At 33.0% G+C, this 23,739-nt stretch overlaps 1 protein-coding gene across 2 annotated transcripts in view; it reads right to left on the bottom strand.

The window, feature by feature from the left end:
- Positions 1–23,739, bottom strand: part of LOC119073406 (arrestin homolog) — a 116,885-nt gene that overhangs the window by 65,006 nt on the left and 28,140 nt on the right. The window contains exons 2-3 of one of the 2 annotated variants that reach the window (XM_037178854.1): positions 17,851–18,039; positions 8,147–8,505 (exon numbers count right to left, since the gene is read on the bottom strand). In XM_037178854.1, coding sequence (XP_037034749.1) covers positions 8,147–8,211 — 65 coding nt within the window. In that variant the 5' untranslated portion in view covers positions 8,212–8,505; positions 17,851–18,039. Of the gene's footprint in view, positions 1–8,146; positions 8,576–17,850; positions 18,040–23,739 lie in introns of both variants that reach the window. The other variant, XM_037178845.1, reaches the window with a different exon arrangement.

Below are 23,739 nucleotides of genomic sequence, written 5' to 3'. Positions count from 1 at the left end.
CTGGAGAAAGCAAGCTCAAAGTTCATTTAACCTGTCTTATTGTAGGTACGTAAGTAGGTACGTAAGTAGGTACGTAAGTAGGTACGTAAGTAGGTACGTAAGTAGGTACGTAAGTAGGTACGTAAGTAGGTACGTAAGTAGGTACGTAAGTAGGTACGTAAGTAGGTACGTAAGTAGGTACGTAAGTAGGTACGTAAGTAGGTACGTAAGTAGGTACGTAAGTAGGTACGTAAGTAGGTACGTAAGTAGGTACGTAAGTAGGTACGTAAGTAGGTACGTAAGTAGGTACGTAAGTAGGTACGTAAGTAGGTACGTAAGTAGGTACGTAAGTAGGTACGTAAGTAGGTACGTAAGTAGGTACGTAAGTAGGTACGTAAGTAGGTACGTAAGTAGGTACGTAAGTAGGTACGTAAGTAGGTACGTAAGTAGGTACGTAAGTAGGTACGTAAGTAGGTACGTAATGCTTTGAAAATTTTGAAAGAAGAACTTTTCCGACCGTTGGATTTCTTGAATAGATAAAATTTTTAATGAAATAACAGACTCTTTCTAAAAGGCCATCCGAATACTAACTGTGGACCGTTCACAAATAACGTGAAGTTCTACGCCCCCTTCCCTTCGTCACGCAAAAAGGGTCAAATTTATCCCAGATTTGTAAAACTCCGCACGTTTCGCCGAACACCCAATCCGATCTAATGACGTGGCGTAATTTGTGAACAGTCCCCCAAGTTGACAGTTGACATTTAGCAAAATTTACTACAAACTTCAATCTAATGAAAACTCCTTACAACGAATGGTAGTTATTTCTTTAACAAGCGGACAGAATAGGAAATTCTATCTGGATCGAATATTGCGGCCAGACTATATTATTGCGGAAAGTCACAATCATTCATAACAATACCCGATTTTGCCCACTCGTCTAGAGATGAGCGGGCCGACGTTTTTTCAATACCCGACCCGACCCGGCCCGATCCAATTTTTTGAACCCGAGCCCGACCCGACCCGAGACCTTTCTCTTCGCGGCCCGACCCAACCCGACCCGAAAAAATCATCGGCCCGACGTGACCCGACTTTTTTTACTATAAGAAATTTAATGAAAAATCATTTTCTACGCATAAAAGCTTTGCAATAATCTTATACGCGAAGTAAAATAATAAAATAAGTTAGTGTTTCATGCTTTATAGGCTTTTATTGGCTTACTTTAAATTTGTATTTCTAAGTCGGGCCGGCCCGAATTTTTGTTTTCAAAGCCCGACCCGACCCGGCCCGAATGAATTTTCAAAACCCGGACCCGAACCCGATCGGGCCGGGTCGGGTCGGGTCGGGCCGATGTATTTCGGGCGGCCCGCTCATCTCTACACTCGTCACAGAAATTTGTTTTAGTCAGAATTCTCGAGGTGCACACAAGGATTTTCATTCGACGTTGTGAAATGATTGAAAAACAAGTCTACAACAAAAAGACTGAATGGACCTGTTTAAACGGTGTTAGGGAATCTCGCGCCGCGTCATTCACAATAACTCACAAAGTGACATCTTCCTTATACAAAATGTGTCAAAATGTGAATTATTGTGAATGACGCGGCGCGAGATTCCTAGCAACCGTTTAAACGCCCGTTGTCACTAAAGAGAGCGAGGACAAAATCACACTGAAGTGTGAATTTTCAGAGTGAGAGTAATATGCAATTTTCTCAACGCATTTGAGTTGCCAAAAAGGGAGTTTTCGCAACCCACATGAAATAGTAGATTATTGTACCAGTGAAGGAATTTGATATCTCGTATCCAGACGTATCTGAGGGCGTCAGCCCGAGGTCCTTTTACTCATCGTGATACGAGATATAAAATTCCTTTACGTGTACAGTATGGCGTTTTACTTTACGAGCGACGGAAAGACTTTTCACCAGTCAGTGAATGGCCCCACATTCCCTCACTAGTAAAGTAAAATTACTACTTTTCGCTAGCCCTAACGAAATTACTGAGTAACGGTCTTATTATAAATAGACTTTAAATAGCTGAGGTGAACTTTGAGCATTTGAAATGCTTTTAAAGAAGCTTAAATCAGATGTTCTACAAAAGATTATAAAAGTTACAAGCAGCTCACTTTGTTTTGGCTTAGCACGGAAGAAAGTGAAATTGTTGTAAGAATTAGAGAAGTTTCAAGTGAACCTCTTTTTTATGATTATCAACTATACGTTGTGTTCCAACTACGTTAAACTTTATTGTGGGATATTTCACTGCGGAAAAGTTTGTCTTTTGAAACGGAAATTTTTCTTTTTGTATTTTCCCCTCTCCGTGACTGTTTCGCTAATTTTATTTATTTCTTTTGTATAGTATTTTTTGCTATTCATTTTCATTGTCCATTAAAATATCTTCGGACCCAAAAAGCATGTTTAGAAACGATTCATCATTAGAATTTTAAATTTTATTCGTTTTTCAGTATAGTGTTCTCAGCTGTAAATTATTGTCAGATCTCTCATGATATCTTGAATATATTCACGGACACAGAAAGCTTATTGTTTATTCCAAAGTTATTTTCTTATTATGTAGATGAATTCAAATACACTTTCGTAAATGTCCGCTTTTCGTTTGAAGCAAACAACAGCTCTCCGGATTAAATTGAATTTTTTTCACGTAAATGCATCCATCAAACGTATATATAATAATAAACAGAAGTTTATTGTAAGATAGAACAAAACGAATAAAAGTTTGTCGAGAAAACAGAATGTTTTGCAATCGGAGAATGAGAGTAGTAATGAAATTTAGCGCCAGCAATAATCTATACGAACAACAAAGTAGGGAAAAAAGGAACCACCTGCGCCATACGTCGATTTTATTTCACAGTAGGAGTGAGGTGAGACTGAAATAGATGAAGGAAAATCAATCTTCTTTTAAATAGAAAGGATTCGCTTTGCATTTATTGCTTTATTTTACTGTCGATGATGTCATGTCGTTAGCAAGCAGTGTCGCACTTCGTGGACCTAATTTAAGTTCCAAATAAAACATTTTTATATTTTATTTCGATGCCGAATGTTATTTGAAGTATTTTTGCATTATATTATGCATGGAAATTTTGCATAATTAATTTTTAATTCAGTAAAGTATCGTGAAAAATTAAGAAAATAAGCAAAGTCAGAAACCTTCGTCAACATGCGTGCAGCGCGCCATCTTTTTATTCAGTCGAAATTGCGAAAATTTACATATAAAACAATCGGGATATTTAGCAAAGATGTAAACAAAATGTCCTTCTTCATTTGGCAAATGACCCTTTTCCATCGGGTTGTACATGTTATGAACACAAAATCAGCTTTATAAAAAAAAACTAAAAACTTTTTTGTTATGGTCTAGAATAATTTTTTGCTCATAACAATGTTCTTAATCGAAATAAAATCGTTGTTTGGAACTCACGTTGGAACTCACCAAAAAAAGGGTTAGGATGTAGGGATGGGAGGCGTATCAAAATATCGAAATTCGATAATTATCAAAATGTCGATATTTTGATATTTATCCGAAAATTCATGATAATATACCGATATATCGGAATATATCGATAAATATCGTATTTTCGGACCGAAATATCGATATCTTGATAATTATCATCAATAATTATCGATTATCGATATTTTTTTGATAATTTTCGATAAAAAAAGTCGATAATTATCGATAATCATTATCATTATCGCCCATGCCTATTAGGATGCACTTAAACTTGTACAATCATCATCATTATGAACCCTATTTTTACACTAAAATCTTTTTAATTCTATGATTCAAAGCGTTTTAAATGACGATAATACTCTGCACAATATGTACTTCATCACTTCCTGATGTTTAATCGTCTACCCAGCTCTAGAACTTATAGATCTTAAGTAAGGCTTCCAATCAACAAAAATTACTCTGTGTGAGAGCCATGATAGAGTAAATAAAGTAAATAAAGCAAAAATTGAAAAAATTCAAAGCCTTAAGTATGGCTTTAACTCAACAAAAAGTACTCTGTGTGAGACATTAGAGGTAAACTATCAAGTAAACAAAGCAAAAAAAAAAAATTATTTTGTCAATTAATTATTGGGATATTATTCGGTTGGGATCAGTTGTTGTAAATATCCCCAACCGAAAAATATCCCAACAATTAATTTATTAACAAGGATCAAGAAAATCACCAAAAATAAAATTAATTGTGTCTCTCACGGCTGCTAGGAATATCGCGCCGCGCCATTCACAATAAGTGACAAAATGTAACATTTTGTATAATTTTGAAAATGTCACTTTGTGTGTTATTGTGAATGACACGGCGCGAAATTTCTCAACAGTATTCATGCGTCGAATGTGAAATCCATTACATAACTCGGGATAAAAATGAAAAGTCTAGTTTTCGTGTGTTTATTGACCTCGGCTTCGCCTCGGATCAACAAAATTCACACGAAAACTCTACTTTTCATCTTTTTATCCCTAGTCATGTAAAATACTATTGAACATTTGAATGAAAAATCAGGTAAAAAAATAATTGGATATTCATTGGACAGTAGCAATGAAAGGCTTAAAGACGGCTGTCAAAGATCAAAGTGAAATAGCTTTTCTACGTCAATGAAAAATGCAACTCTACTGTTGAATATTAGTGATTGCATGTAGTATGCGAAATAACAAATATGATCATCGACAGAACAGTTAAATTTATGTCAGTATGTCATATCTTTTGCTCTGCAGGCAGTGATTTTCAAGTATATTTTTTTCCAATTCCTATTGTGTCTTAACAAAACTGCAAATAGTTCCTAATATCAATTTCATACACATGACATGAAATGCTTCTTAAAAATTATCATTCAAAAACAAACATTGTGTTACGATAACGGACACATATTTACATCTGTTCCGATTTTAACGTATACATTTTAACGGCAACATCTTTGATGTGATAACGGACGTATGTCGAATTTCAAAAACGTAATACCTGGTACTACTCTAAACACATTTTCGAAATTGGCTGAATCAATCGAATTGATTTTGATACAAAAATGTTTGTTGATATAAAATAGCATTCTCCATCAATATCAGAAATAGTTTCTTATTTACATAGGGTTCTTCCATTTTTCCTCAACATTATTCGCACAGAAATACAAAATTTATGTTGACAAAAAAAATGTTTTCCTTTTCCAATTTTTAGCTATCCAAAGAAAAGCTAAATGGAAGCGTTATACTGTACACCCAAGCGATCTGCAGTGTAGCAACGCAAATTGCACTATAAAGCGTTCTCCAAGGAAATAAATAAATTCTGTGTGTCTCCCGTTGCCATAAAAAATGTCAAGAGAATAATGTTGTTTTCCAACGTATTTCGTTTAGCGAAAAAGCATAAAGAATGACGACAGAAACAAATATAAATATAAAGAAGGTGCGGAGGATGATGTAAATTTTATTTCATTTAATGGGATTTTAAAGAAGGATTTTAAAGGGAATTTAAATTTTGCCATCGAAGTTGCGAAAACTTTGTGTGGCAAAATACATTTTAAGGCGAATTCAGTCCGTTTTATGCAATGTGAGGGTTGATCTTTTTATTTTGTGTATTAAAACGAAAGTAAGCACCAAAGGGATGATTGGTTTTTGTACAATGTAAATATACTGAAATCATTCATAATTGTATTATTGTTGTTGTTAATTATTGCAGTAATTCAGTCTTTTTGACTCGTTGTTTTCAATTTTTATTCATTGAGAGTGAGAGCAAGGTTGTATTAAAAGGAATCGCTAAAGAAAATGGTTAGCGACGCTGACGGTTGCACGCTGACACGTGAAGGAATTTTATTATCTTGTGTCCAGATGAGTAAAAGAATCCAAGGGCGTCAGTAAAAGTAACCGACTGGCCGAAATGGTGGCAAATCAATTACTAATCCATTTAATTGCTTTCAATTCCTTTTATAACTTCAATTACCGCATTAACAACTGTACTTGCCGGATTCGCCATTCAATTCCTATAATTCCAATTAAATTCTACAATCACACGAATTTTCAAAATAATTCCACGATATTTTCCGTTATTATTCATAATATAATAATAGCGTATGGTTGCTGTTCAGCCGGGAGGACACGTTTTAAGTGGCAGATTCAGCTACCATTTGCTGCTATAGCTAGTGAAGGTACTTTTACATGGTATTGTAATGACCTAACACTAGGGACCACATGCTTAACGTGAATTCCGAACCACGCCTTCTAAGTATTTTACACTCTGAAGGATTTTTGAATATTGCGCCTTAGTACCTATAGCAGTGCTAAACCCACCAAAGCGCAGTAGGAGTAGAATACCGGCAGTCCCAACGCGTTCGGCGAAACTAAAATTTTTAAGAGCTATGTTGCAGCTTCCCGGATACTCCGGTAATTGATGGAAATACAAGAAATTGATGGAATTAAAAGGAATCGACTCGAAATACGTGAAATTGATGGAATTATAAGTAATTCACTGTAATTACATTAATACATTGAAAGTAAATTAGACTTAATACAGATAAGTCACGGTGTGGTTGAATGCATTTTAACTGAGCATTTCGATGCACTTTTCATATTTTTGGATATTATTAGCCAGCTCGGAGCCCTGAACCTGAACAAAGTTCCACAAAAATCGATAGTGCCTGAAATTCTAATAAGAATTGTACCAAAATTTGGTACCATAAGTGCAAGTGCAGCCGGCAGAGACGCGTTAAAGTTGAAAAAACGTGATTTTCAAACAGTCATAGAGACGTGGATGCTTGAGGGATTAAGCTAATAAATTGTTTTAGCAGTAGAGCAACATATCCTCTGCCAATTACCAAAACAATATTTTTGAAGACCAACTACGTAGAGGCCGACAGTAGCTCAAAGTTTTTCTGTCATATTTGGTAAAATTTGCAGGTTTCAAATGCACCTGAAACAATTATTACACACTCAGAACGTTAAATGACGTAAAAGGTGTATTTTAGTTTAAATGAAGATTTTTAGATACTAAAATAGAACATTCTCGGCATTGTTAAAATCTCCCACCTCGTCTGACTATTTTAATACCTGTAAACTATAATTATAGAGGAAACAGGTCACCAAGTTCATGATTAGCGACTCACTGATGTTGGTAGCGTCGCTAATCAAAAGTGATGGTAAGCGAACTGTAAGAGAAACATCAAAAGCTTTCATGTACTTATATTATAGTGTTGGTTAAGATTTCATTTTGAAATTTTCAAAGAAATTATAAAGGCTTTTCAGAAGTGAAAAGATTAAAGTGAATACTTAATGAATGTTAGTGCATTACGGGCTTGTGGCAACATTTGTACAGTACAACTTCGCTATAATTAAACCAGGAATTAAACCATTATTTAAGAGAAAATGATTTAATAACATTGAGAGTGTTATTGCGAAAACTTGAACCAATTTTTGGGAAATTAAAAGCAAGGGTTCGGTGATCCGGGGAAGTCAAGGTGCGTTAGAATTCGATCCCTTATGAATAAAAATATGGTAAATGTTTGCAGACAATACATTCTCAGGTAGGTTCTGTAGGTTAATTCAATGTAAATGAATTATAATCTCTTCGTGCACGTATCGTATCCTAAAATATTTAAATTTGACCCACTCAGCTAATAGTCTTCCGAGTGAAAAGTCAATAAACGTTTCCAAAGTAAACCAATTCGATTGATCGACTTCAATTTCGAATGTTTTGTGAAAATTCTTTATGTCGTAAATACACGGACAATTTTGAGTTGCTGAGATCGACAAAATTGTGTTGGGTTTTCCATTGTATGTAAATGGATTTGTAAATAGCATACGGTGAACGATAAAGAACGCAGGATAAATGTCAATCTTAGCAATACAAATTTCCTTGTGTGTTTTCCACTTAAAATTTACTGTGCCATAACGTCTCTTTGATCTACATCATGCCACTTTTGGACATAAGAAAAAGGTTCTGCGAATTTGCATTTGAAATCGTTTCCTTCACATTTTTGATTAAAAGGTAAACAAAATGTTAACCAGGACACGATAAAATTTCCAAAGATACGAAAATAGAACATCTGTGACATAAAGGAGCTTTGCATAATCATGGTACCATACAATCCATTCCATACAATCTCCACCCCGATGCACTTAATCATACTTCCACTTCCCATTCAAAAAAGAAGAAAGAAAATTCAAACATTTTTCTACTCACTTCAGATCCGGAAAAGAATCCTTTGTCTCATCAACAGTCACATCCTTTTCGATATCCTCCGACATGATGTGCGTTGTAGGAAAATGTTGATTAGATTTTCGCTTCGTTTTTCGTTATTAGATCACACACAAATAACATTGTTCGTTTTACGTGGAGATGTTAAAAAAAGCATTGAAAATCACTTATTGAATGTTTACTTCTCACTATCATTCTTTCCGAGCGACTCCAGTCGGGCATATTAATATCACATTTTACGAGCCACATGTTGCGTCTATACGATTATGTCTATAGCTTGGTTGTGTATATACATACGCCAAACATTTACTTAGGTACAGTTTTATATTCACATTTTACTATTACTGTGCACGTAACGACATGTATATTATAACGAATGATTTATGTTATGTGTTTGTTATACTGAAACGTTGCCTAAAAATCGTAGTCCCATTCATGTATTTTATTGAGCACAATGGATTTGTGGTATTTTGATTTGTTACGGAAAGTTACAAATCGAATAATCCATTTCATTTACTCGGTAAATTGGATGTAGCGCCGAAAACACAGGTGCAATTTTGCGTTGATGGGATCGACAATTGTATTGTTTTGCATTTCCATCGGATTTTTACTACACAATAAGCTGAAAAATGGAAAACGCAGCATAGAATTGTCGATCCCATCAACGCAGAATTGCTCGCATGTTTTTGGTTTAAGAAGAATAAAATATTGCTTGAGGTCAAAAGCTCAATTTTCGGAACCCTTTTTGGTAGCAAGAGCTTTCTTCGTCACAAATCCGTTTTCTGGCGGTCTGGCCGACGATTCTCGTGTTTACGTGATTACGGCGTGAATAGACAGTTTGTGCTGTAGTGCCTCTATTAGATCCCTGACTAATATAGTTTAAGTGAGAGAGATTGTATACACTCTCTCATTACTAACTTACTTAATTATTAAATGTTAATGAATAAACCAGAGTTATACAAACCACCAACTGAGGTATACCTAATTAATTACTCTACATGGCGACCGTCAGGTTTCGCTTACTCAGCGAAAAAATAAAATAAAACGAACTTGCTTGTATGTAATAGCAATAAAACGATTGAAAGTATAAAGTGTTTAAGTGCAGTGCTTTAAATAATAACATATACATGCATAAACTTTATCAATCGACGAACTATTCCTAATGAATATAGTGTAAACGTTGCACACTACGAACACTAAAAGACACGAAAATGGAAAATATTAGTTACATTTTGACAAGAAAACAAATATAATGGCCAAAATGCTTTCCGATTTATATGGGACATAACGAAAAAAAAGATACAATATTCACCTCTGATTGCGACGGGAGCGGGCCCGTTATTTTAAAACAAACTACATTCCCGCACTGGAAAGGTTCTACAAAACTCATCATGATTTACACGGGACGGCTTAAACAATCATCACTCAATCAACAAAAATTGCAATCTATTACACTAATGGGTCCAAGCGAATCGAGGAAGGCAACTTGCAAGGTATAAAGGAAAATATAAATTTTTATAAAAATATAAAAAAGTGAACTGTGTCATAATAGAAAAATTAACAGATTTGATTTTGATAAATAGAAAATTGCGAAATAATAATAATTTATCAGAAATAAAATACGCAAACGATCATTCAATGAATAAAAGCAAGCGCATATTACTCGTAACTATTTTAGAATTTATATCATCAGTAACTATTTTAAAATTGTCTTAAATTAACCATTATCGTCAACGAAAGGATTCTGATTTAAACGAAAAACAAATCCGAAAGTTCTAAACGTAGATATGTGAGTTCTTATATTTTTTGTAGTCCAGTTGCTCTCTGAAGTAAATATATTTTGATTAAAAAAAAAACAAACAAGAACACAAAAGCAAATAACAATGTGGTCATTTACAAAAATGAATACCGATTTCGAGTGTCAATATTTCTCAAAGATGTTTTTAAATGTTACTGCTTTTCGATTTCTGATTGAACAAATATTCAAACGTATATTATTATGTGTAATTTCATCATGTGACTCTCTTAATAGAAACAAAAAAAATTTCAGTACGTCCAAATACACTTTGCGAAAATGAATTTAAAGAAATATCTATTGAAGTACCTATACCGATATCTATACCGATTGCAGTCAGTCAATCAAGTTCTAATCAAGTTAATCGAGTCAATAAAGAAATTTCGTATCCATTCGAGATAACAAGTTACAACCCCGAAATTGTAAACGAAGAATCTGTAAAGAACGAAATAACATTCGTAAAAATGGCGTGTAAAGTTATAAATAAGAGCTACGATGGCAATCCTAGCTCTTTATTTACTTTCATAAATTCCATAAAATTGTTAGAGTCGTTAATTGGAAATGTGAGTAGAGAAATTTTGAGACTTTTCATTATGTCACGATTAGAAGGACGAGCGTACGATGCTGTTGAAATGAATAACGATACCATTGATGACATTAAAGTAACGTTGCTAGAAACAATAAAGCCTGAAAGTTCTAAATTGATAGAAGCCAAAATGACGCTGTTAGCGTATCAAAAGATGAACATCTCAGTTTTTGTTACAAAAGCCACAGTACTCGCAGAATCTTTTACAAGTTCTTTGATTAAAATTGGTTTTCCATCACACCTAGCTGTTTCAGAAACAATAGAAAAAGTTGTTAATATGTGTCGCATGCGAACGAGATCTGTTTCAGTAAAACTTGTATTACAAACTGCCACATTTAGAGACGTTGAAAGTGTATTCATAAAATTTTTAAATGCTGAAAACGATCTGAAATCTGAAGTGAGCCGTTCGAATTTCAAAAATCACATAGCTAGTAGAAGAAATTTCAAAAATTCTTCTGGTAATGTTTATAAATTTGCAAATCATAAAAATAACTTTGATACACGACTAAGCTATAAGAATGCTTCAAATTACCGAGGTTGTGAAAACGAGAAAAATCTTCAATACAACAGTGACGTCAATAACACTACTAGACATTCCAAAGTAATTTCTCCAATAAATTTAGAAACAATTGCAAAGAGCGGTCATTTATTAACAATATCAAATTCAACGAGAGACTCTGAAAGGAAACTTAATTCAAAGAAATCTTTTGATCAGTTTAAGTTGTGTTCGGGATCTTTTCAAAACACCGATTTTCATAATCGAAGCGAAACAGATACTTTATTACAAAGAGAAGATACAAGAAACCAAAGTGTAACAAATCAAGAAGCGAATTCTTTCCTTCATGATGTAAACATTCGTAGTAGGTTCTATAATGGTCATAATTATGATTACCCTCAAAACTGTTTTTACAAAGACCGATCTTCAGCCTACACAAGCTCATACAAACTAAAGACTCAACCTTCTGAACCAAATTACATGTCAAAATTTAACGTTACTGACGACAATGATACGAATATAGGCAACGTAGTAAATTACAAACGACCTGCAATACGAAAATTCCGAAATTGGACCAATAATCTTCAAAAACATCCTTACCATAAACGAAAAAATAAATACAGTAGAAATGAGGTTCAAGACAAAAGATACCAAGTTTTAAATCGCGATGTCTTACAGACAGACAGGCCTTGTAACGACAAAGAATACGCGGATAACGCAGCAGACGAGCCGAAAATTTTGTCTACTAATTACAATCGAGACCATTTTACAGCTACATTAGAAGATTTAGATGAATAAATAATTACAGAAATCATTTTACGTCATTGTGTCTTCGACAATATCGAATTTTAGACTCATGTTAAAGAAAAAATTAGGAAAAGACTTGTTTAAAAAAAAAAATACATCAATGATAGATCTGTTTTCTAATAAATACAAATTGTGCAGAATGAAAATTATATTACTGAATTTTAGTCAGTATAGTCAGTATATAAAATGTTGGAATTTTGAATTTTTAGTCATGCCATCCCAAATGGTTATTAACGAGTTAAAATATCTAATGAACTTCATACGTTTTATTTCATTAAACAATTGATTTCTTATAGATAAAGAGCTACACACTGAAAAATTAAAGAAAGCGTCAGCATAAAGACAGGAATAAATTACAATATTTTCATTAGTTACTTCAAAAGAAATTGTTTTATCGTCACATATTTTTATGAAATTGGAGCTTATGCCCAGACTGGTAAATGAATTTATTTAAAATTAATTTTTTGTTTACGCATTGGAATAATCATACCGTCTCTCAATATGAATCAGTTTCTTCGTATATTGCTTACGCATCAGACACGAGTGTTTTATTTCATGCCACATTTTAAATTTACAATTATTAAGCAAAAATGTATTATCAAGCAATTTACTTCAATCCAAATTAATTTAATGCAATATTAATTAATTTAATTTTATGCTTATGCTTGACGATTTTATTTTGTTTTTGTTTTGTTTCACTTATAATAAATATTTCACAATATTTCTTTAGAGAAACCGGATATCATGCACGACAATCGAACATAACAAATGACCAAATTAATACTATATTTCATTTACAAAAAGAAAAAGAAACTATTCTCCAAATATTTTAAATTCCGATTCCATTACACAAGTACTATAAAAACTCGACTTTCACAAATTTTAAATCAAAAATGTTCTTAATGACAAATTAAATCTTTACAGTCAATAACTTGAAAGAAATTTGAAATTAAGATAAAACCTTAGTAATCTAGCCAATCAAAACACTATAAGTATACACTTTTATAAAACCGAACTTGGGTACGATGAAAAAAAAAATTCACAAAACAATTAAACATATTATATTAGACCTCATTATCCATTAACACAGAAAATAATCCAATGTTGAAAGTCCTACACACAAAATTAAAAAGAAACGCGTGTATTTAATTATTTGAAAATGAAAATTTAAGTATCAAACCTTTCAAGATAAACTTTAGCCACTAACTTCGAGAAATAGTACAAAACAAGGAAAAACTGAAATATATAAACATTTTGTCATCATAATGTTTCATTAAAGGGAATTTTACACCAGATTTATTGAACACTTCTCATACGTATATGAGCTAACTACATTTTTGAATATGATGAAATTTACATTTTTGATTTTACTATACAAGTGTTTTGATGAGAATAAGAAAATTAGTCACGGTTTCATGTACCAAATTTGAAATCCATTTGTTTCCCTACAGAGACGCATACTTCGTATGTTAATAGAGGAAAATTCATATTGATAAAACTTTAATGACATAATCCGTCCATTTCTTTGAATTAAAATTTATCTTCCAACTCCGTCATTACTAAAAGCAACAAGAAAGTCTTAATGATGTATTAAAACTAAATTATTTAACTAAGATTATAAAAATGTAAATGCTGATAAAACCAACCTTGCAATTATTATTGTTAAAAAAAAAAGAAATTGATTAATTTGAACATTAAACGTTAAAAAATTTCATAAAGAAAAAAAAAAACAATTAATATGCTTGACGTAAAAAGGACAACATTGTAAATGTCAATGAAATAAAGTCATTTTGTTCTCTCTGACGTAAACGAAATACTATGTTTAAATAGTAAATTAATAAAAGTCATAATATATAACATGAATCAAATTTTTGATCCTCTTGCTCAGATCTTATAAAGGTGAAAATAGATTTCGAATGAAGATAAATGACAGAAGAATGTGAAAACAGAAAAAAAAAATAAACTAAATATTTATGAATAACGGTAAATTTTTAAGTGAAGTATCAAAAAGAACAAGAAGAAGAAGACAAAATATTACTACATCAATGGTATATCAAATGTACAAAAAAAAAAAGAGATGAATAAAGAGATTAGTCAAACTTGGTGTTGCTAAAAAAAAAAGATTTCAATTGAAAACAAACATAAGAGAAAATGCAATATTATTTAATTAGCCGAATAAAGTGAAAAAAAAAACGAATAAAGAATTAATTAATTGTCGAAACTAACAAACTTATAAGTTGGAAAAATGACAATTTTGAATTGGATAAATAATCTAATGCCAACGTCCAATCAAGGAAGCACAAATGTTAAATGAAACCTAAGAAAAAAAAAGTTTACCAAAACGATGAAAATATTAAAAACAAAAATACATTTCAAAACGAGAATACAGTTTTGGTCAAAGCAATTTCAAAGTTTTATGCTAATTTGTTATCAACAATTAATTTCACTAAAAGATAAATTTTTATAGATACCTCAGAATAATTATTGAAGTCAAAGCAAATATAAGAAAATAAAAAAAAAAGCTAAATAAAAGAGCTAATAAATGAAAAAGTGATTTGAAATTAAAAGACATGTCATGTCACGACAAACATACAAAGGCCTCTTAAGTTTAAAAAAAAAATGTATTGTGTAGAAAAATTAAGTTTAACTTTGAGTTAAGAAAAAAAAAATTAACTTACATGACTAAAAAATTGATCAATTAAAGATTGACCTACTGTCCCCCAATTTAATACAATGCATTCAATTCAGACCTAATTTGAAATAGAGACTTAACAGTTAGCAAAGAAATTTAAATATAGAAATTTTTCAAATATCAATATTTTATGATAAAAGAAAATAATCCTTGTATAATTTATCCTACTACTTTCGCTTTTATATAAATAAAAAAAAAATCCTAATCGCCCTAAACCTAATCACCTAATCACCATATTTAAACATGTTTAATAAAGTGAGACAAGCGTCATGAACTTGTTGATCGTTTAAAATTTTACATGCTATATAATGTGATATCCTATCAGAATGATTGAACGCAGAATTAGCTACTCTGCATTTGAACATTAATGAAAAATCTTACCATTCAACGATTATTGCCATCTGATACAACAACTATTCTAACCACCTTATACCACTAATTGCCTAATTCAATCAATTTTTCAATTTCGTTCTTCTTGAGTTCAACAATAATATGTGACGTATTTATTTCTAAATTAACGTTATCTTGTTATTTGACATTAACTAACCAATTCAATTCACTACCACACATTCAAAAAGAAACTATCGCAATTATTATTCAATAAAAGTTTAAAAAAAAAGAAGGGGAAGGAAGGAGATTAACAATATCAAAAGAATATCTAATTTTAATTTCTGTCGAAAAACTTTTGAAACATTTTATTGATATTATTGTTAGATGTATGTTTAATCAATATTCCTTAAGAACAATATAATATTTACTAAACGAGTGACTCCAATGAGTAATGGTCGTCACTCTTTGTAAAGAAGGGAGGTGTAGTGCCTCTATTAGATCCCTGACTAATATAGTTTAAGTGAGAGAGATTGTATACACTCTCTCATTACTAACTTACTTAATTATTAAATGTTAATGAATAAACCAGAGTTATACAAACCACCAACTGAGGTATACCTAATTAATTACTCTACAGTGCAAATGACGTATAACTTATAAGTCAACTTATAAGTTCGAAATTATATGTCACATCTTCATACATGAAGTTCATGAAGTGTACTTATAGTTTCCAACTTATAAGTTGGCTTATAAATTATACGTCATTTGCGCAACCTGTCTAATATTCGTAACTTGACAGTTCTAACGGGATTTTTTACACACAACTGACAAGTTACGAAAATACGAGAATCGCGCAAATTATCAAGAATTTAAGACTTGACAGTTGTTACATTAAAAGTTACGAATCGTATGGACCACTCTTAGCTTTAAAGTGACAACTGCCAAGTTACGCTTTAACGTGACAACTTTGACGAATAATTAAGAGTCAAACCTCATCGAAATTTTCTGTCGTGAAGTGACAGTTTTGACATTGACATTTTCGACGTTGTCATTTTTGAAATTTGAAAAATTTCGTCATAACCTCAATTTAAAACGTAGACTGAACATAAAACTTGTCTTAAAACAACAATTAATTTTGAATAATATTACAATGAGGCAGGCTACTATAACACTGTAATATTATTCAAAATTAATTGTTTAAAGACAAGTCTTGTGTTCAGTTCACGTTTTCAATTGAGGTTATGACAAAAATTTTCAGATGTCAATAATGACTTCACGACAAAAAGTTTCGATGTGGTTTGAGGAAACAAGAGTCCACGCCATCAGTCGTATAAATTTATACGTCAGAGAGAGCTTTTTTCTCCTCTGTTACGATGTCAGTTTTTCTATTTTGCGATTTAGTATGGAAATGAAAACTAAAATTGAGATATTTTTGCTGTTTTAAGTGGTTTTTCATGTTTTTTTGGACCAAAATGTTTTAAAATGTGTTTGGAATCGATTGGCATTAACAGATTGCGCGAAAATATTTTTTTCTATTTTATTATTTTGTTAATGTCAATCGATTCCAAACACGTACTTTAAGCTCACAATGTCATTCGCCAGGGTTTTTATTCTACCTATTTGGCAATGTGTAATGTAACTGAAAATCATGAAAAGTATCAGGTCTTAATTCCGGTACACACTCATCAGTGAAACTACGGAGTCGATATTTGTAGCACTGTTGAGGCCATTTTTAATTCCATTATAAACTGATCTGAGGATTTAATGAACAGCTGATGCAATCAAAATGCGTTCGACATTTCTTTTGTTGAAGTGTTAAGAGGGGTGTTAAGGAATCTCGCGCCACGTCATTCACAATAATTCACAAAGTGACATCTTCCTTATACAAAATGTGTCAAAATGTGAATTATTGTGAATGACGCGGCGCGAGATTCCTAGCAACCGTTAAGAGGTGTTTTTTCGTCTGATTGAAATACGAGTGTTAATGCTAGGAACAGTGCTTTGATATAATGTTCGTGTTGTGTCGGTGCTAGAGAGCTGCTATGGTACAATGTACAAATTAATATGTTGCAACGACATATCCTACATCGCACTTGATTCACAGAACCGCACTTATAATCTCCGCAGTACAAATGTTGTGGATTGTGTTCACTTTTAATTGTCATGTGTATTGCGAAGATGTTTTCAAGGTTCTGAAAGAACTGGTTGAGAAACTTTCGAGTTGATCACGAAGGCGATGGAGTCAAAATTTTCATGTGACGCCAAATAGTTTTGAGAAAGTTTTATGACGATTTCAACTTAACAAAAAAAAATTATTTTCAAGTTGAATTTTTACACAATATATAATGAGTGCGTTCAACAAATTTGATTTCACTCGCCTTCGTGAGTGACATTTGGCGTTTAGCTCATTTCAAGGGAATGCGTTAACCTGTTCTTTCAAAACCTTGGATGTTTTGCAAAAATTGCAAAAGCAGAATTCTGGAGTGAAATGCCAATAATTCATCTAATTTAAAAAAACTTTTTTAATCCGTTTTGTATCGTACCAGGTTTCTCTGAACCCACTTCTGCGTCATTTCGAAAGGACCATGAACAAAAAAACTGAATATGAATGTTCTATAACTGACCTTTCTAACACGAAACATTGTGTCCTTTTATAACATCCTTTTCGGAAAATGTCCCACATTTATTTTGCAGTCATCTAACTAAATTATTCAAATTTCATGTTCAACCAAAAACATTTGTACCTGGATTCCTATACAAGCAAAACGTTTTCGTAACAACAAAGTGAAAACAAACGTGAAACATAAAATCGATTTTTATATTCGTTCTAATAAATGAAAATTGTATTGTCGTACGACGAAAAGTTTGAAATGTTGTTTCGTGGAATCGAGGAGTTTTTTCTTTCAATTATATCAAAGTTGTTGTTCAGTTTTTATTTTCGTTTCGATTTTTTTTTGTTCTCAAAATTAGAAATTTCGAGCACCTCATTCAGGAAAGCAATCAGATTAAGCCCCGTCAATATTTATTATTTTTTCACGTCAGGTACTTTTAGGGCTTTTATGGCATATTATACCTATGATCCAAAATTACTTTTAATCGAAAGTAAATAAAACTCTACGAATGTTTCATTGTGATGTTTCTGAGCGCTGAATTGTGTATGTTCACAAGGTTTCTGAAAAGAGAAAAGAAAGGTAAAGTTAGCACAGCTTGTCGTGTAATCGATTTTCGGAATTAATTTTTCTTGTTAAAAATAAATTACTTTCAGTCCCTTGCTGATGCCTAATAAAAATTATAATTCCTTTTAGGGAACATGTATAAATCACGACAGCATTTTGAAACCTATCCTCCACCTTATTAACTTTTGTCCAATATATGTCCCCTCCACCAATACTCTCTCTAGCAAACAAACTCTATTAAGAAATCGAATAAATTAGAATGTAAAATTAGTTTGGGAAACTATGCATCTTTATAAGGCTTTAAGTGAACAGACTCACAAATCGCAAACAAGAAACAGAGCTTCACAAACATCTTTACCACCTTAATAAATGTAGTTTGTTTGCTAAAGAGGATACTGCCTCCATCCATGAGGATGTTACATTTTCCAAAGAGCATATTACTGTTATTATGGGCTAAATTAAAGACTTTCTTCGAGAATGAGAGGTTTTCAGCACGAGCCGAATGCAAGAAACTGAAACTGAAAATCCATTTAGACATAATGTAATCTTGCGTGCAAATTAAAATGACCAGACTCGATCATTTAATTTGCTTTCATTTTAATTGTTCCTTCGCGAACGCGAATTTTCACTGGAACGAAAACAATTTCATCCATAGAGGTAGGCTTTCCTCTAAGTAGTGATGAGGTTATGTCTCTATGGATGATATTTGAAAGTAGTTTGACAATTCGTATGGCTTTGGAGCCAATAGGCCAAGTCCAACAGGTCTGTTCCAATGTTATTTGAGCTGTCAAAACGTCATAACCAAAAAATTATTGTTGACGAAATGTTCACAAAAGCCTTGATGTCATGACTCTCGTTCGTTTTGGACTTGTCAAAAATCGTTTTTACCGTACGATGGAACAAACCCATGGGTGATTCGAAATGTCGAATCCACAGAGAACCTACTCTGAAAATATGTGCAGCGAAAATGAGCAGGCGTTGTGAAAATAATCCCAAATATTTAAGTGGTTTTTATGGTTTTCATGTAAAATAATTCGCTTAAACACTTACGCCAGAAAGAAACAATTATAATTTGACCATATGGCCAGTATGCACTATTCACTATTGAATTAAGCTACTTGGTCCATACAGGTAATTTTCGAACCCATTTCCTGCTGCGAGTAATCCTTTTCCGGTAATCTTGAAAAGAAGACATGAAACGTGTGGATCTTTGTATCGATTCAAAACCTAGAATCCTAGATGAAGTCATGTGGAACGTTCCACTTTCATTATGTACATTAAAGCAAAATTCGCTATGTACAAAAAGTTTAGGAAGGAAAAATGTAAATAAATTTATGTTTAGCTTCAGTACACAAACTGGAAGCATGCACATTTATTTATGCACATGAGTGAATTTTATTTGTTTAAAAAATGGAAAGAAAAATGTTGTCCCAATAATTTTAGCTTCAACATTTGTTTACGGTAAAAATCGATAAAAACCATATACGACAAAGACGCGCTCCAGTTTTATTTTGTATGATCTTTGTACATTTAATTCAGTTCTGTTTGTGTCAAGCAGCAGTCCTGCCATGGTTATTTTGCATTTAGGATTACAAAAGGAAATTTTCAAACAGAAAACTGAATTTGTCATGTTACTCACATTACGTTTTCAAAGTCATAAATTAATAGCAGTAGTATATTACTCTCTGGGAGATTTTTTGTTGAGGCGTGTGGCATGGTCGTATTTCGAGCCGAAGGCGAGGAATATATCAATCTCATACGTCGAAGCAAAAAATTTCCAAGGGAGACAGTGTTTTGTTGCCTTAAGTAATTGTTTGCCTTCCGCTCGGGCTACAAACCTCCCTATCGGCAAAATAAAAATCTCCTAACAAGGCCGTAACGTGCTATTGTTCAGTGAATGTTTTTTGGAACTATTTATTAGACTGATAAAATGTGATATGTCATCACAGTATAAAAGGAAAGCTTGACCTTTCGATAGCAATGCGGGGCTGAAGATAGTCAATTTGATAATTTTGTTTTGTTTTGGTGAAAATATTTTGTTAGTTAATTAATCCGTGCAATCAACTTGGTTCGGTTGTATCGAAATTCATAAAACGGTGCTAATGTTTCAGCATAGGTATAGTTGGCTGCATTCGTGTTGTTACTTTTCGTCACTAGTGAGTAGTGACGAAAAGTTAAGCCACCAGTGAAAAGTTCACTTGTTCACCGTTGCAAAAAATTTGCTTCTATCGTTGGCGCCACAATTTCTGCTTAGTGAAAACGGCATTCACTAGTAGAGGTATGCGCTTCTTGACGTTATATTTATCTTAGAGAAAGGGTGGCGAGACCCGTCATATTAGATACAGATTTTGTGCAGTTCTCTATTATTTGTACGTACTATTTGTATAATACGGCTATAACTCTCCAAATACATATTCATCTATGACAACCTCATGTATACAAATTGACACAATTCGATTGATTCACACAATGGCAGACCAGGCTCTATATTTCAATAAAGTAGTCCACAGTATACAATATCGAAAATGTTGAAAAACATTTTCCCGAAAAGCTGTCAAAAGCGGCTTTATAATTTGAATTGAATTCAGATTCATCGACCGTAACAATACAGTGAAAAGTTTGCTTTATTCTTATAATTCAAACTGAACTAAACGAATTCGCATCAAAGTTTTACAATATTTCGAGTATATGCATGTTTAACAATAGCGGAAAAAAGTTTTACATTATCTTCGATTATGGATACAATGGAAGACACAAAGCCTATGTGAGCGTATACATTTGAGTCGTAGTGAGCTGAGGAAAAATGTTTATTGCCTGCCCCATGCGAAAGACGACCATGGTGACATGGTGATACTCGTAAACTCACTCGTGTGTTTTTCAGCAACTTGCTTCTGCAACTGTCTTTTCACCAAGTATAGCTGTGTACCTCGCCTTCGGCTCGGATTTAAAAACTCTGCAGTTGTCGAAAAGACACTTGTACAAGTGATCCCGCTCTTATCACATAATTGTTACGTTATGTAATGAATTACTTTCGCAGCATCCAATGTAATCTACTATTACATTTATACAAAACTGACCGTAACATTACACAACATCAGTATCATAAAGCAAGTTTGAAGTTTTCTTGCCAAGCATTTGATGTACTTGTAACATACTGAGTTCCCTCAAGAGAAAACACGGTCTTTGTCCCCTGGTTCACTTTGTCAGACTGAATAACGAATGTAAACGGTTTCGAGGATACACTCATATATTTTGAGATTTTGAGTATAATAAGTGAAAGTTATATTCACTAGGCAATACGAGACATCGAGACACCGCCATATAATTATTCTAAAAAATGTCTAAATTTTCGATTGTTCAAGCTTAGTAATTTGACCCCAAATGAATCACGTAAAAAGAAATTTGGTAAACCGTAACAAGACTCGAGTATGTTCGTATGTGGGTGAGATGGGTGAGAGCTCAACGACTGAGCAAAATAACTACCACTCATAATAGGCCAATTTACTTTTCAAAGAAAAATAGCAGACCCATTCCCCACACCCTCATCCATTGTGATATGCCATTGTTGAAACGATGCCAGAAGAATCAACCAAGATAGTCGACTAGACATTAATCTAACAATCACATCTTTCACTTATGTCCGGTGTAATAGCATATCCCAGGTTGTATTTCCTGTCAACAGCGTTTTCATCAATTTTCCCTCAATTTGAATTGATTTTGCCGTAACACAAGTGGAACGGATATAGGCATCTATTAACATTATGTGAGCTGTATATCGGAACATCTCCTATCGAAAACATAATACAAGAGTGCAGATGTACAATTTATATATTTACAATTACGGAAAATGTGGATCGGTCTTCCACCAGTCTTCTCGTTATATAAGGTTAAGCGAGTGTGTATACCACTCAAAGACTCACAGAATGCTTTGTATTCGATTTTGTTGGGTTTAAGTGGATTTTTAAAGTACATTTGGGGCCCCCGATTGTCAACATTTTATTATAATTTCTTGTATAGGTGTATCAGAATATAAGGGATAACATATTTAATATAATGATAAATTACATAACGAGCGAAAATATCGAAAATATTTTTGCTGTTAGATGGATAACGTTGAATAGAAAATACCATGAACAGAACTGGAATATATGGTTACTGCTTCAGAATGGGTGGATAGAAGAGAACCTTTTTTTTAATGTAATAAGAAAGGTTATTCGTAGAATCAAAGAATGACGAATATTTTATTAAATGTAAATCGGAACCAAACATTCAATACAATTTGCGAGGCCAATTCTCAACTTTTATCTCTTTGATAATTTCCGACGGGAACTAATATATTTCATAATTTTAGTATCGACGGTATGGTTTGAAGTAAAGTTAAACCGGAAATTTCTTCACATAAGTTTAAAAAAACGGTAGCAGAGGACTTTAACAATTACAGTTGCTGCGCAGTGGAGTCCAAAAAACGTGTGTGAAATGTGTAGTTGATATCTTCACTGGTTAGTTTTTCCAAAGTATATAAACACTGTAGGTAGTGCAAGCACTCAGCGGAACAGAGAAATTACTCATCCCGACGTTCAGATGTGAATTCATTTTTGTAATGTGGCCATCATCACATTTTCTTCTGACTAATGTTGTTGCACCTGCTAAGTTTGTATGGAATCGAATTCACCTTATAAAATAATGAATTTAACTTAACTTAACTAAATTCACCTGAAAGAAGTTGCTACGTGCTCCCGTGCGAAACTGAGTATTTTGATTATATTCAGTTCATATAATACTTTGAATTACTCGGAATTACCATAAAAAACGAGAAAAAATGACGATTTCATTTTTCCATATATTTTTGGCGAATCGTGATCTTTGCTAACAGTGATGCCAAATTATGCCTAAAGTGCCAATACATCAATTGTTAACGCCATACTGCACTTTAGGTGTAAGCAGGCAACACTATTAATGATTAAAAACACAGAGAAATGATAAGCCTGTTGCGCAAGGGGTAACCGACTGGCCGAAATGGTGGGCAAATCAATTACTAATTCCTTTTAATTGCTTTCAATTCCCTTTATTACTTAAATTTCCGGATTAACAACTATACTTGCCGGATTCGCCATTCAATTCCTATAATTCCAGTTAATTTCTACAATTCCACGAATTTTCGAAATATTTCCACTTTGTTATTATTCAATACCATTGCGACATCCTTATAAGTCCATCAATTTCTCGCATTTCCATCAATTTACTGGATACTCCAACAATTCCTTTAGGGTATGTAGTCGGTTACCCCTCGCTGGGGTGTGTAGTCGGTTACCCCTAGAAGGAACATTGGAATGACAGTTGGAAGCAGCGATTTTTTAGTCACTCCACAACTGGTTGAACAAGAAAAAACCGAAACCAAGGTTTCTGAATTTGGTTCCGGTTTGCATTCTTTAACATACTTATAGGCATGTGGCTTGGGTATCCGAAATATTTCAGTTCGCTGATCTATTGGACATGTTATTGAAAATTGAAGAGCTGTTAACATTTCACACCGGAATATGAACTATTCCCGGGAATACAAAGGAACAACTAAAAACTTAAATGCAGCAGAAGACCCGTAATGGGTTCATGATTTAAAAGATGTGATTAGGACCTGTGTGATAACGAATTTAATGTCGACATATTTTTCAACTAGAAATTTTGCTCAAGGCAAACAA

This window comes from Bradysia coprophila, chromosome II (assembly GCF_014529535.1).
Source record: "Bradysia coprophila strain Holo2 chromosome II, BU_Bcop_v1, whole genome shotgun sequence".
In the NCBI taxonomy this organism is placed as follows: domain Eukaryota; kingdom Metazoa; phylum Arthropoda; class Insecta; order Diptera; family Sciaridae; genus Bradysia; species Bradysia coprophila.
This window is presented reverse-complemented; position numbering and strand designations above follow the sequence as displayed.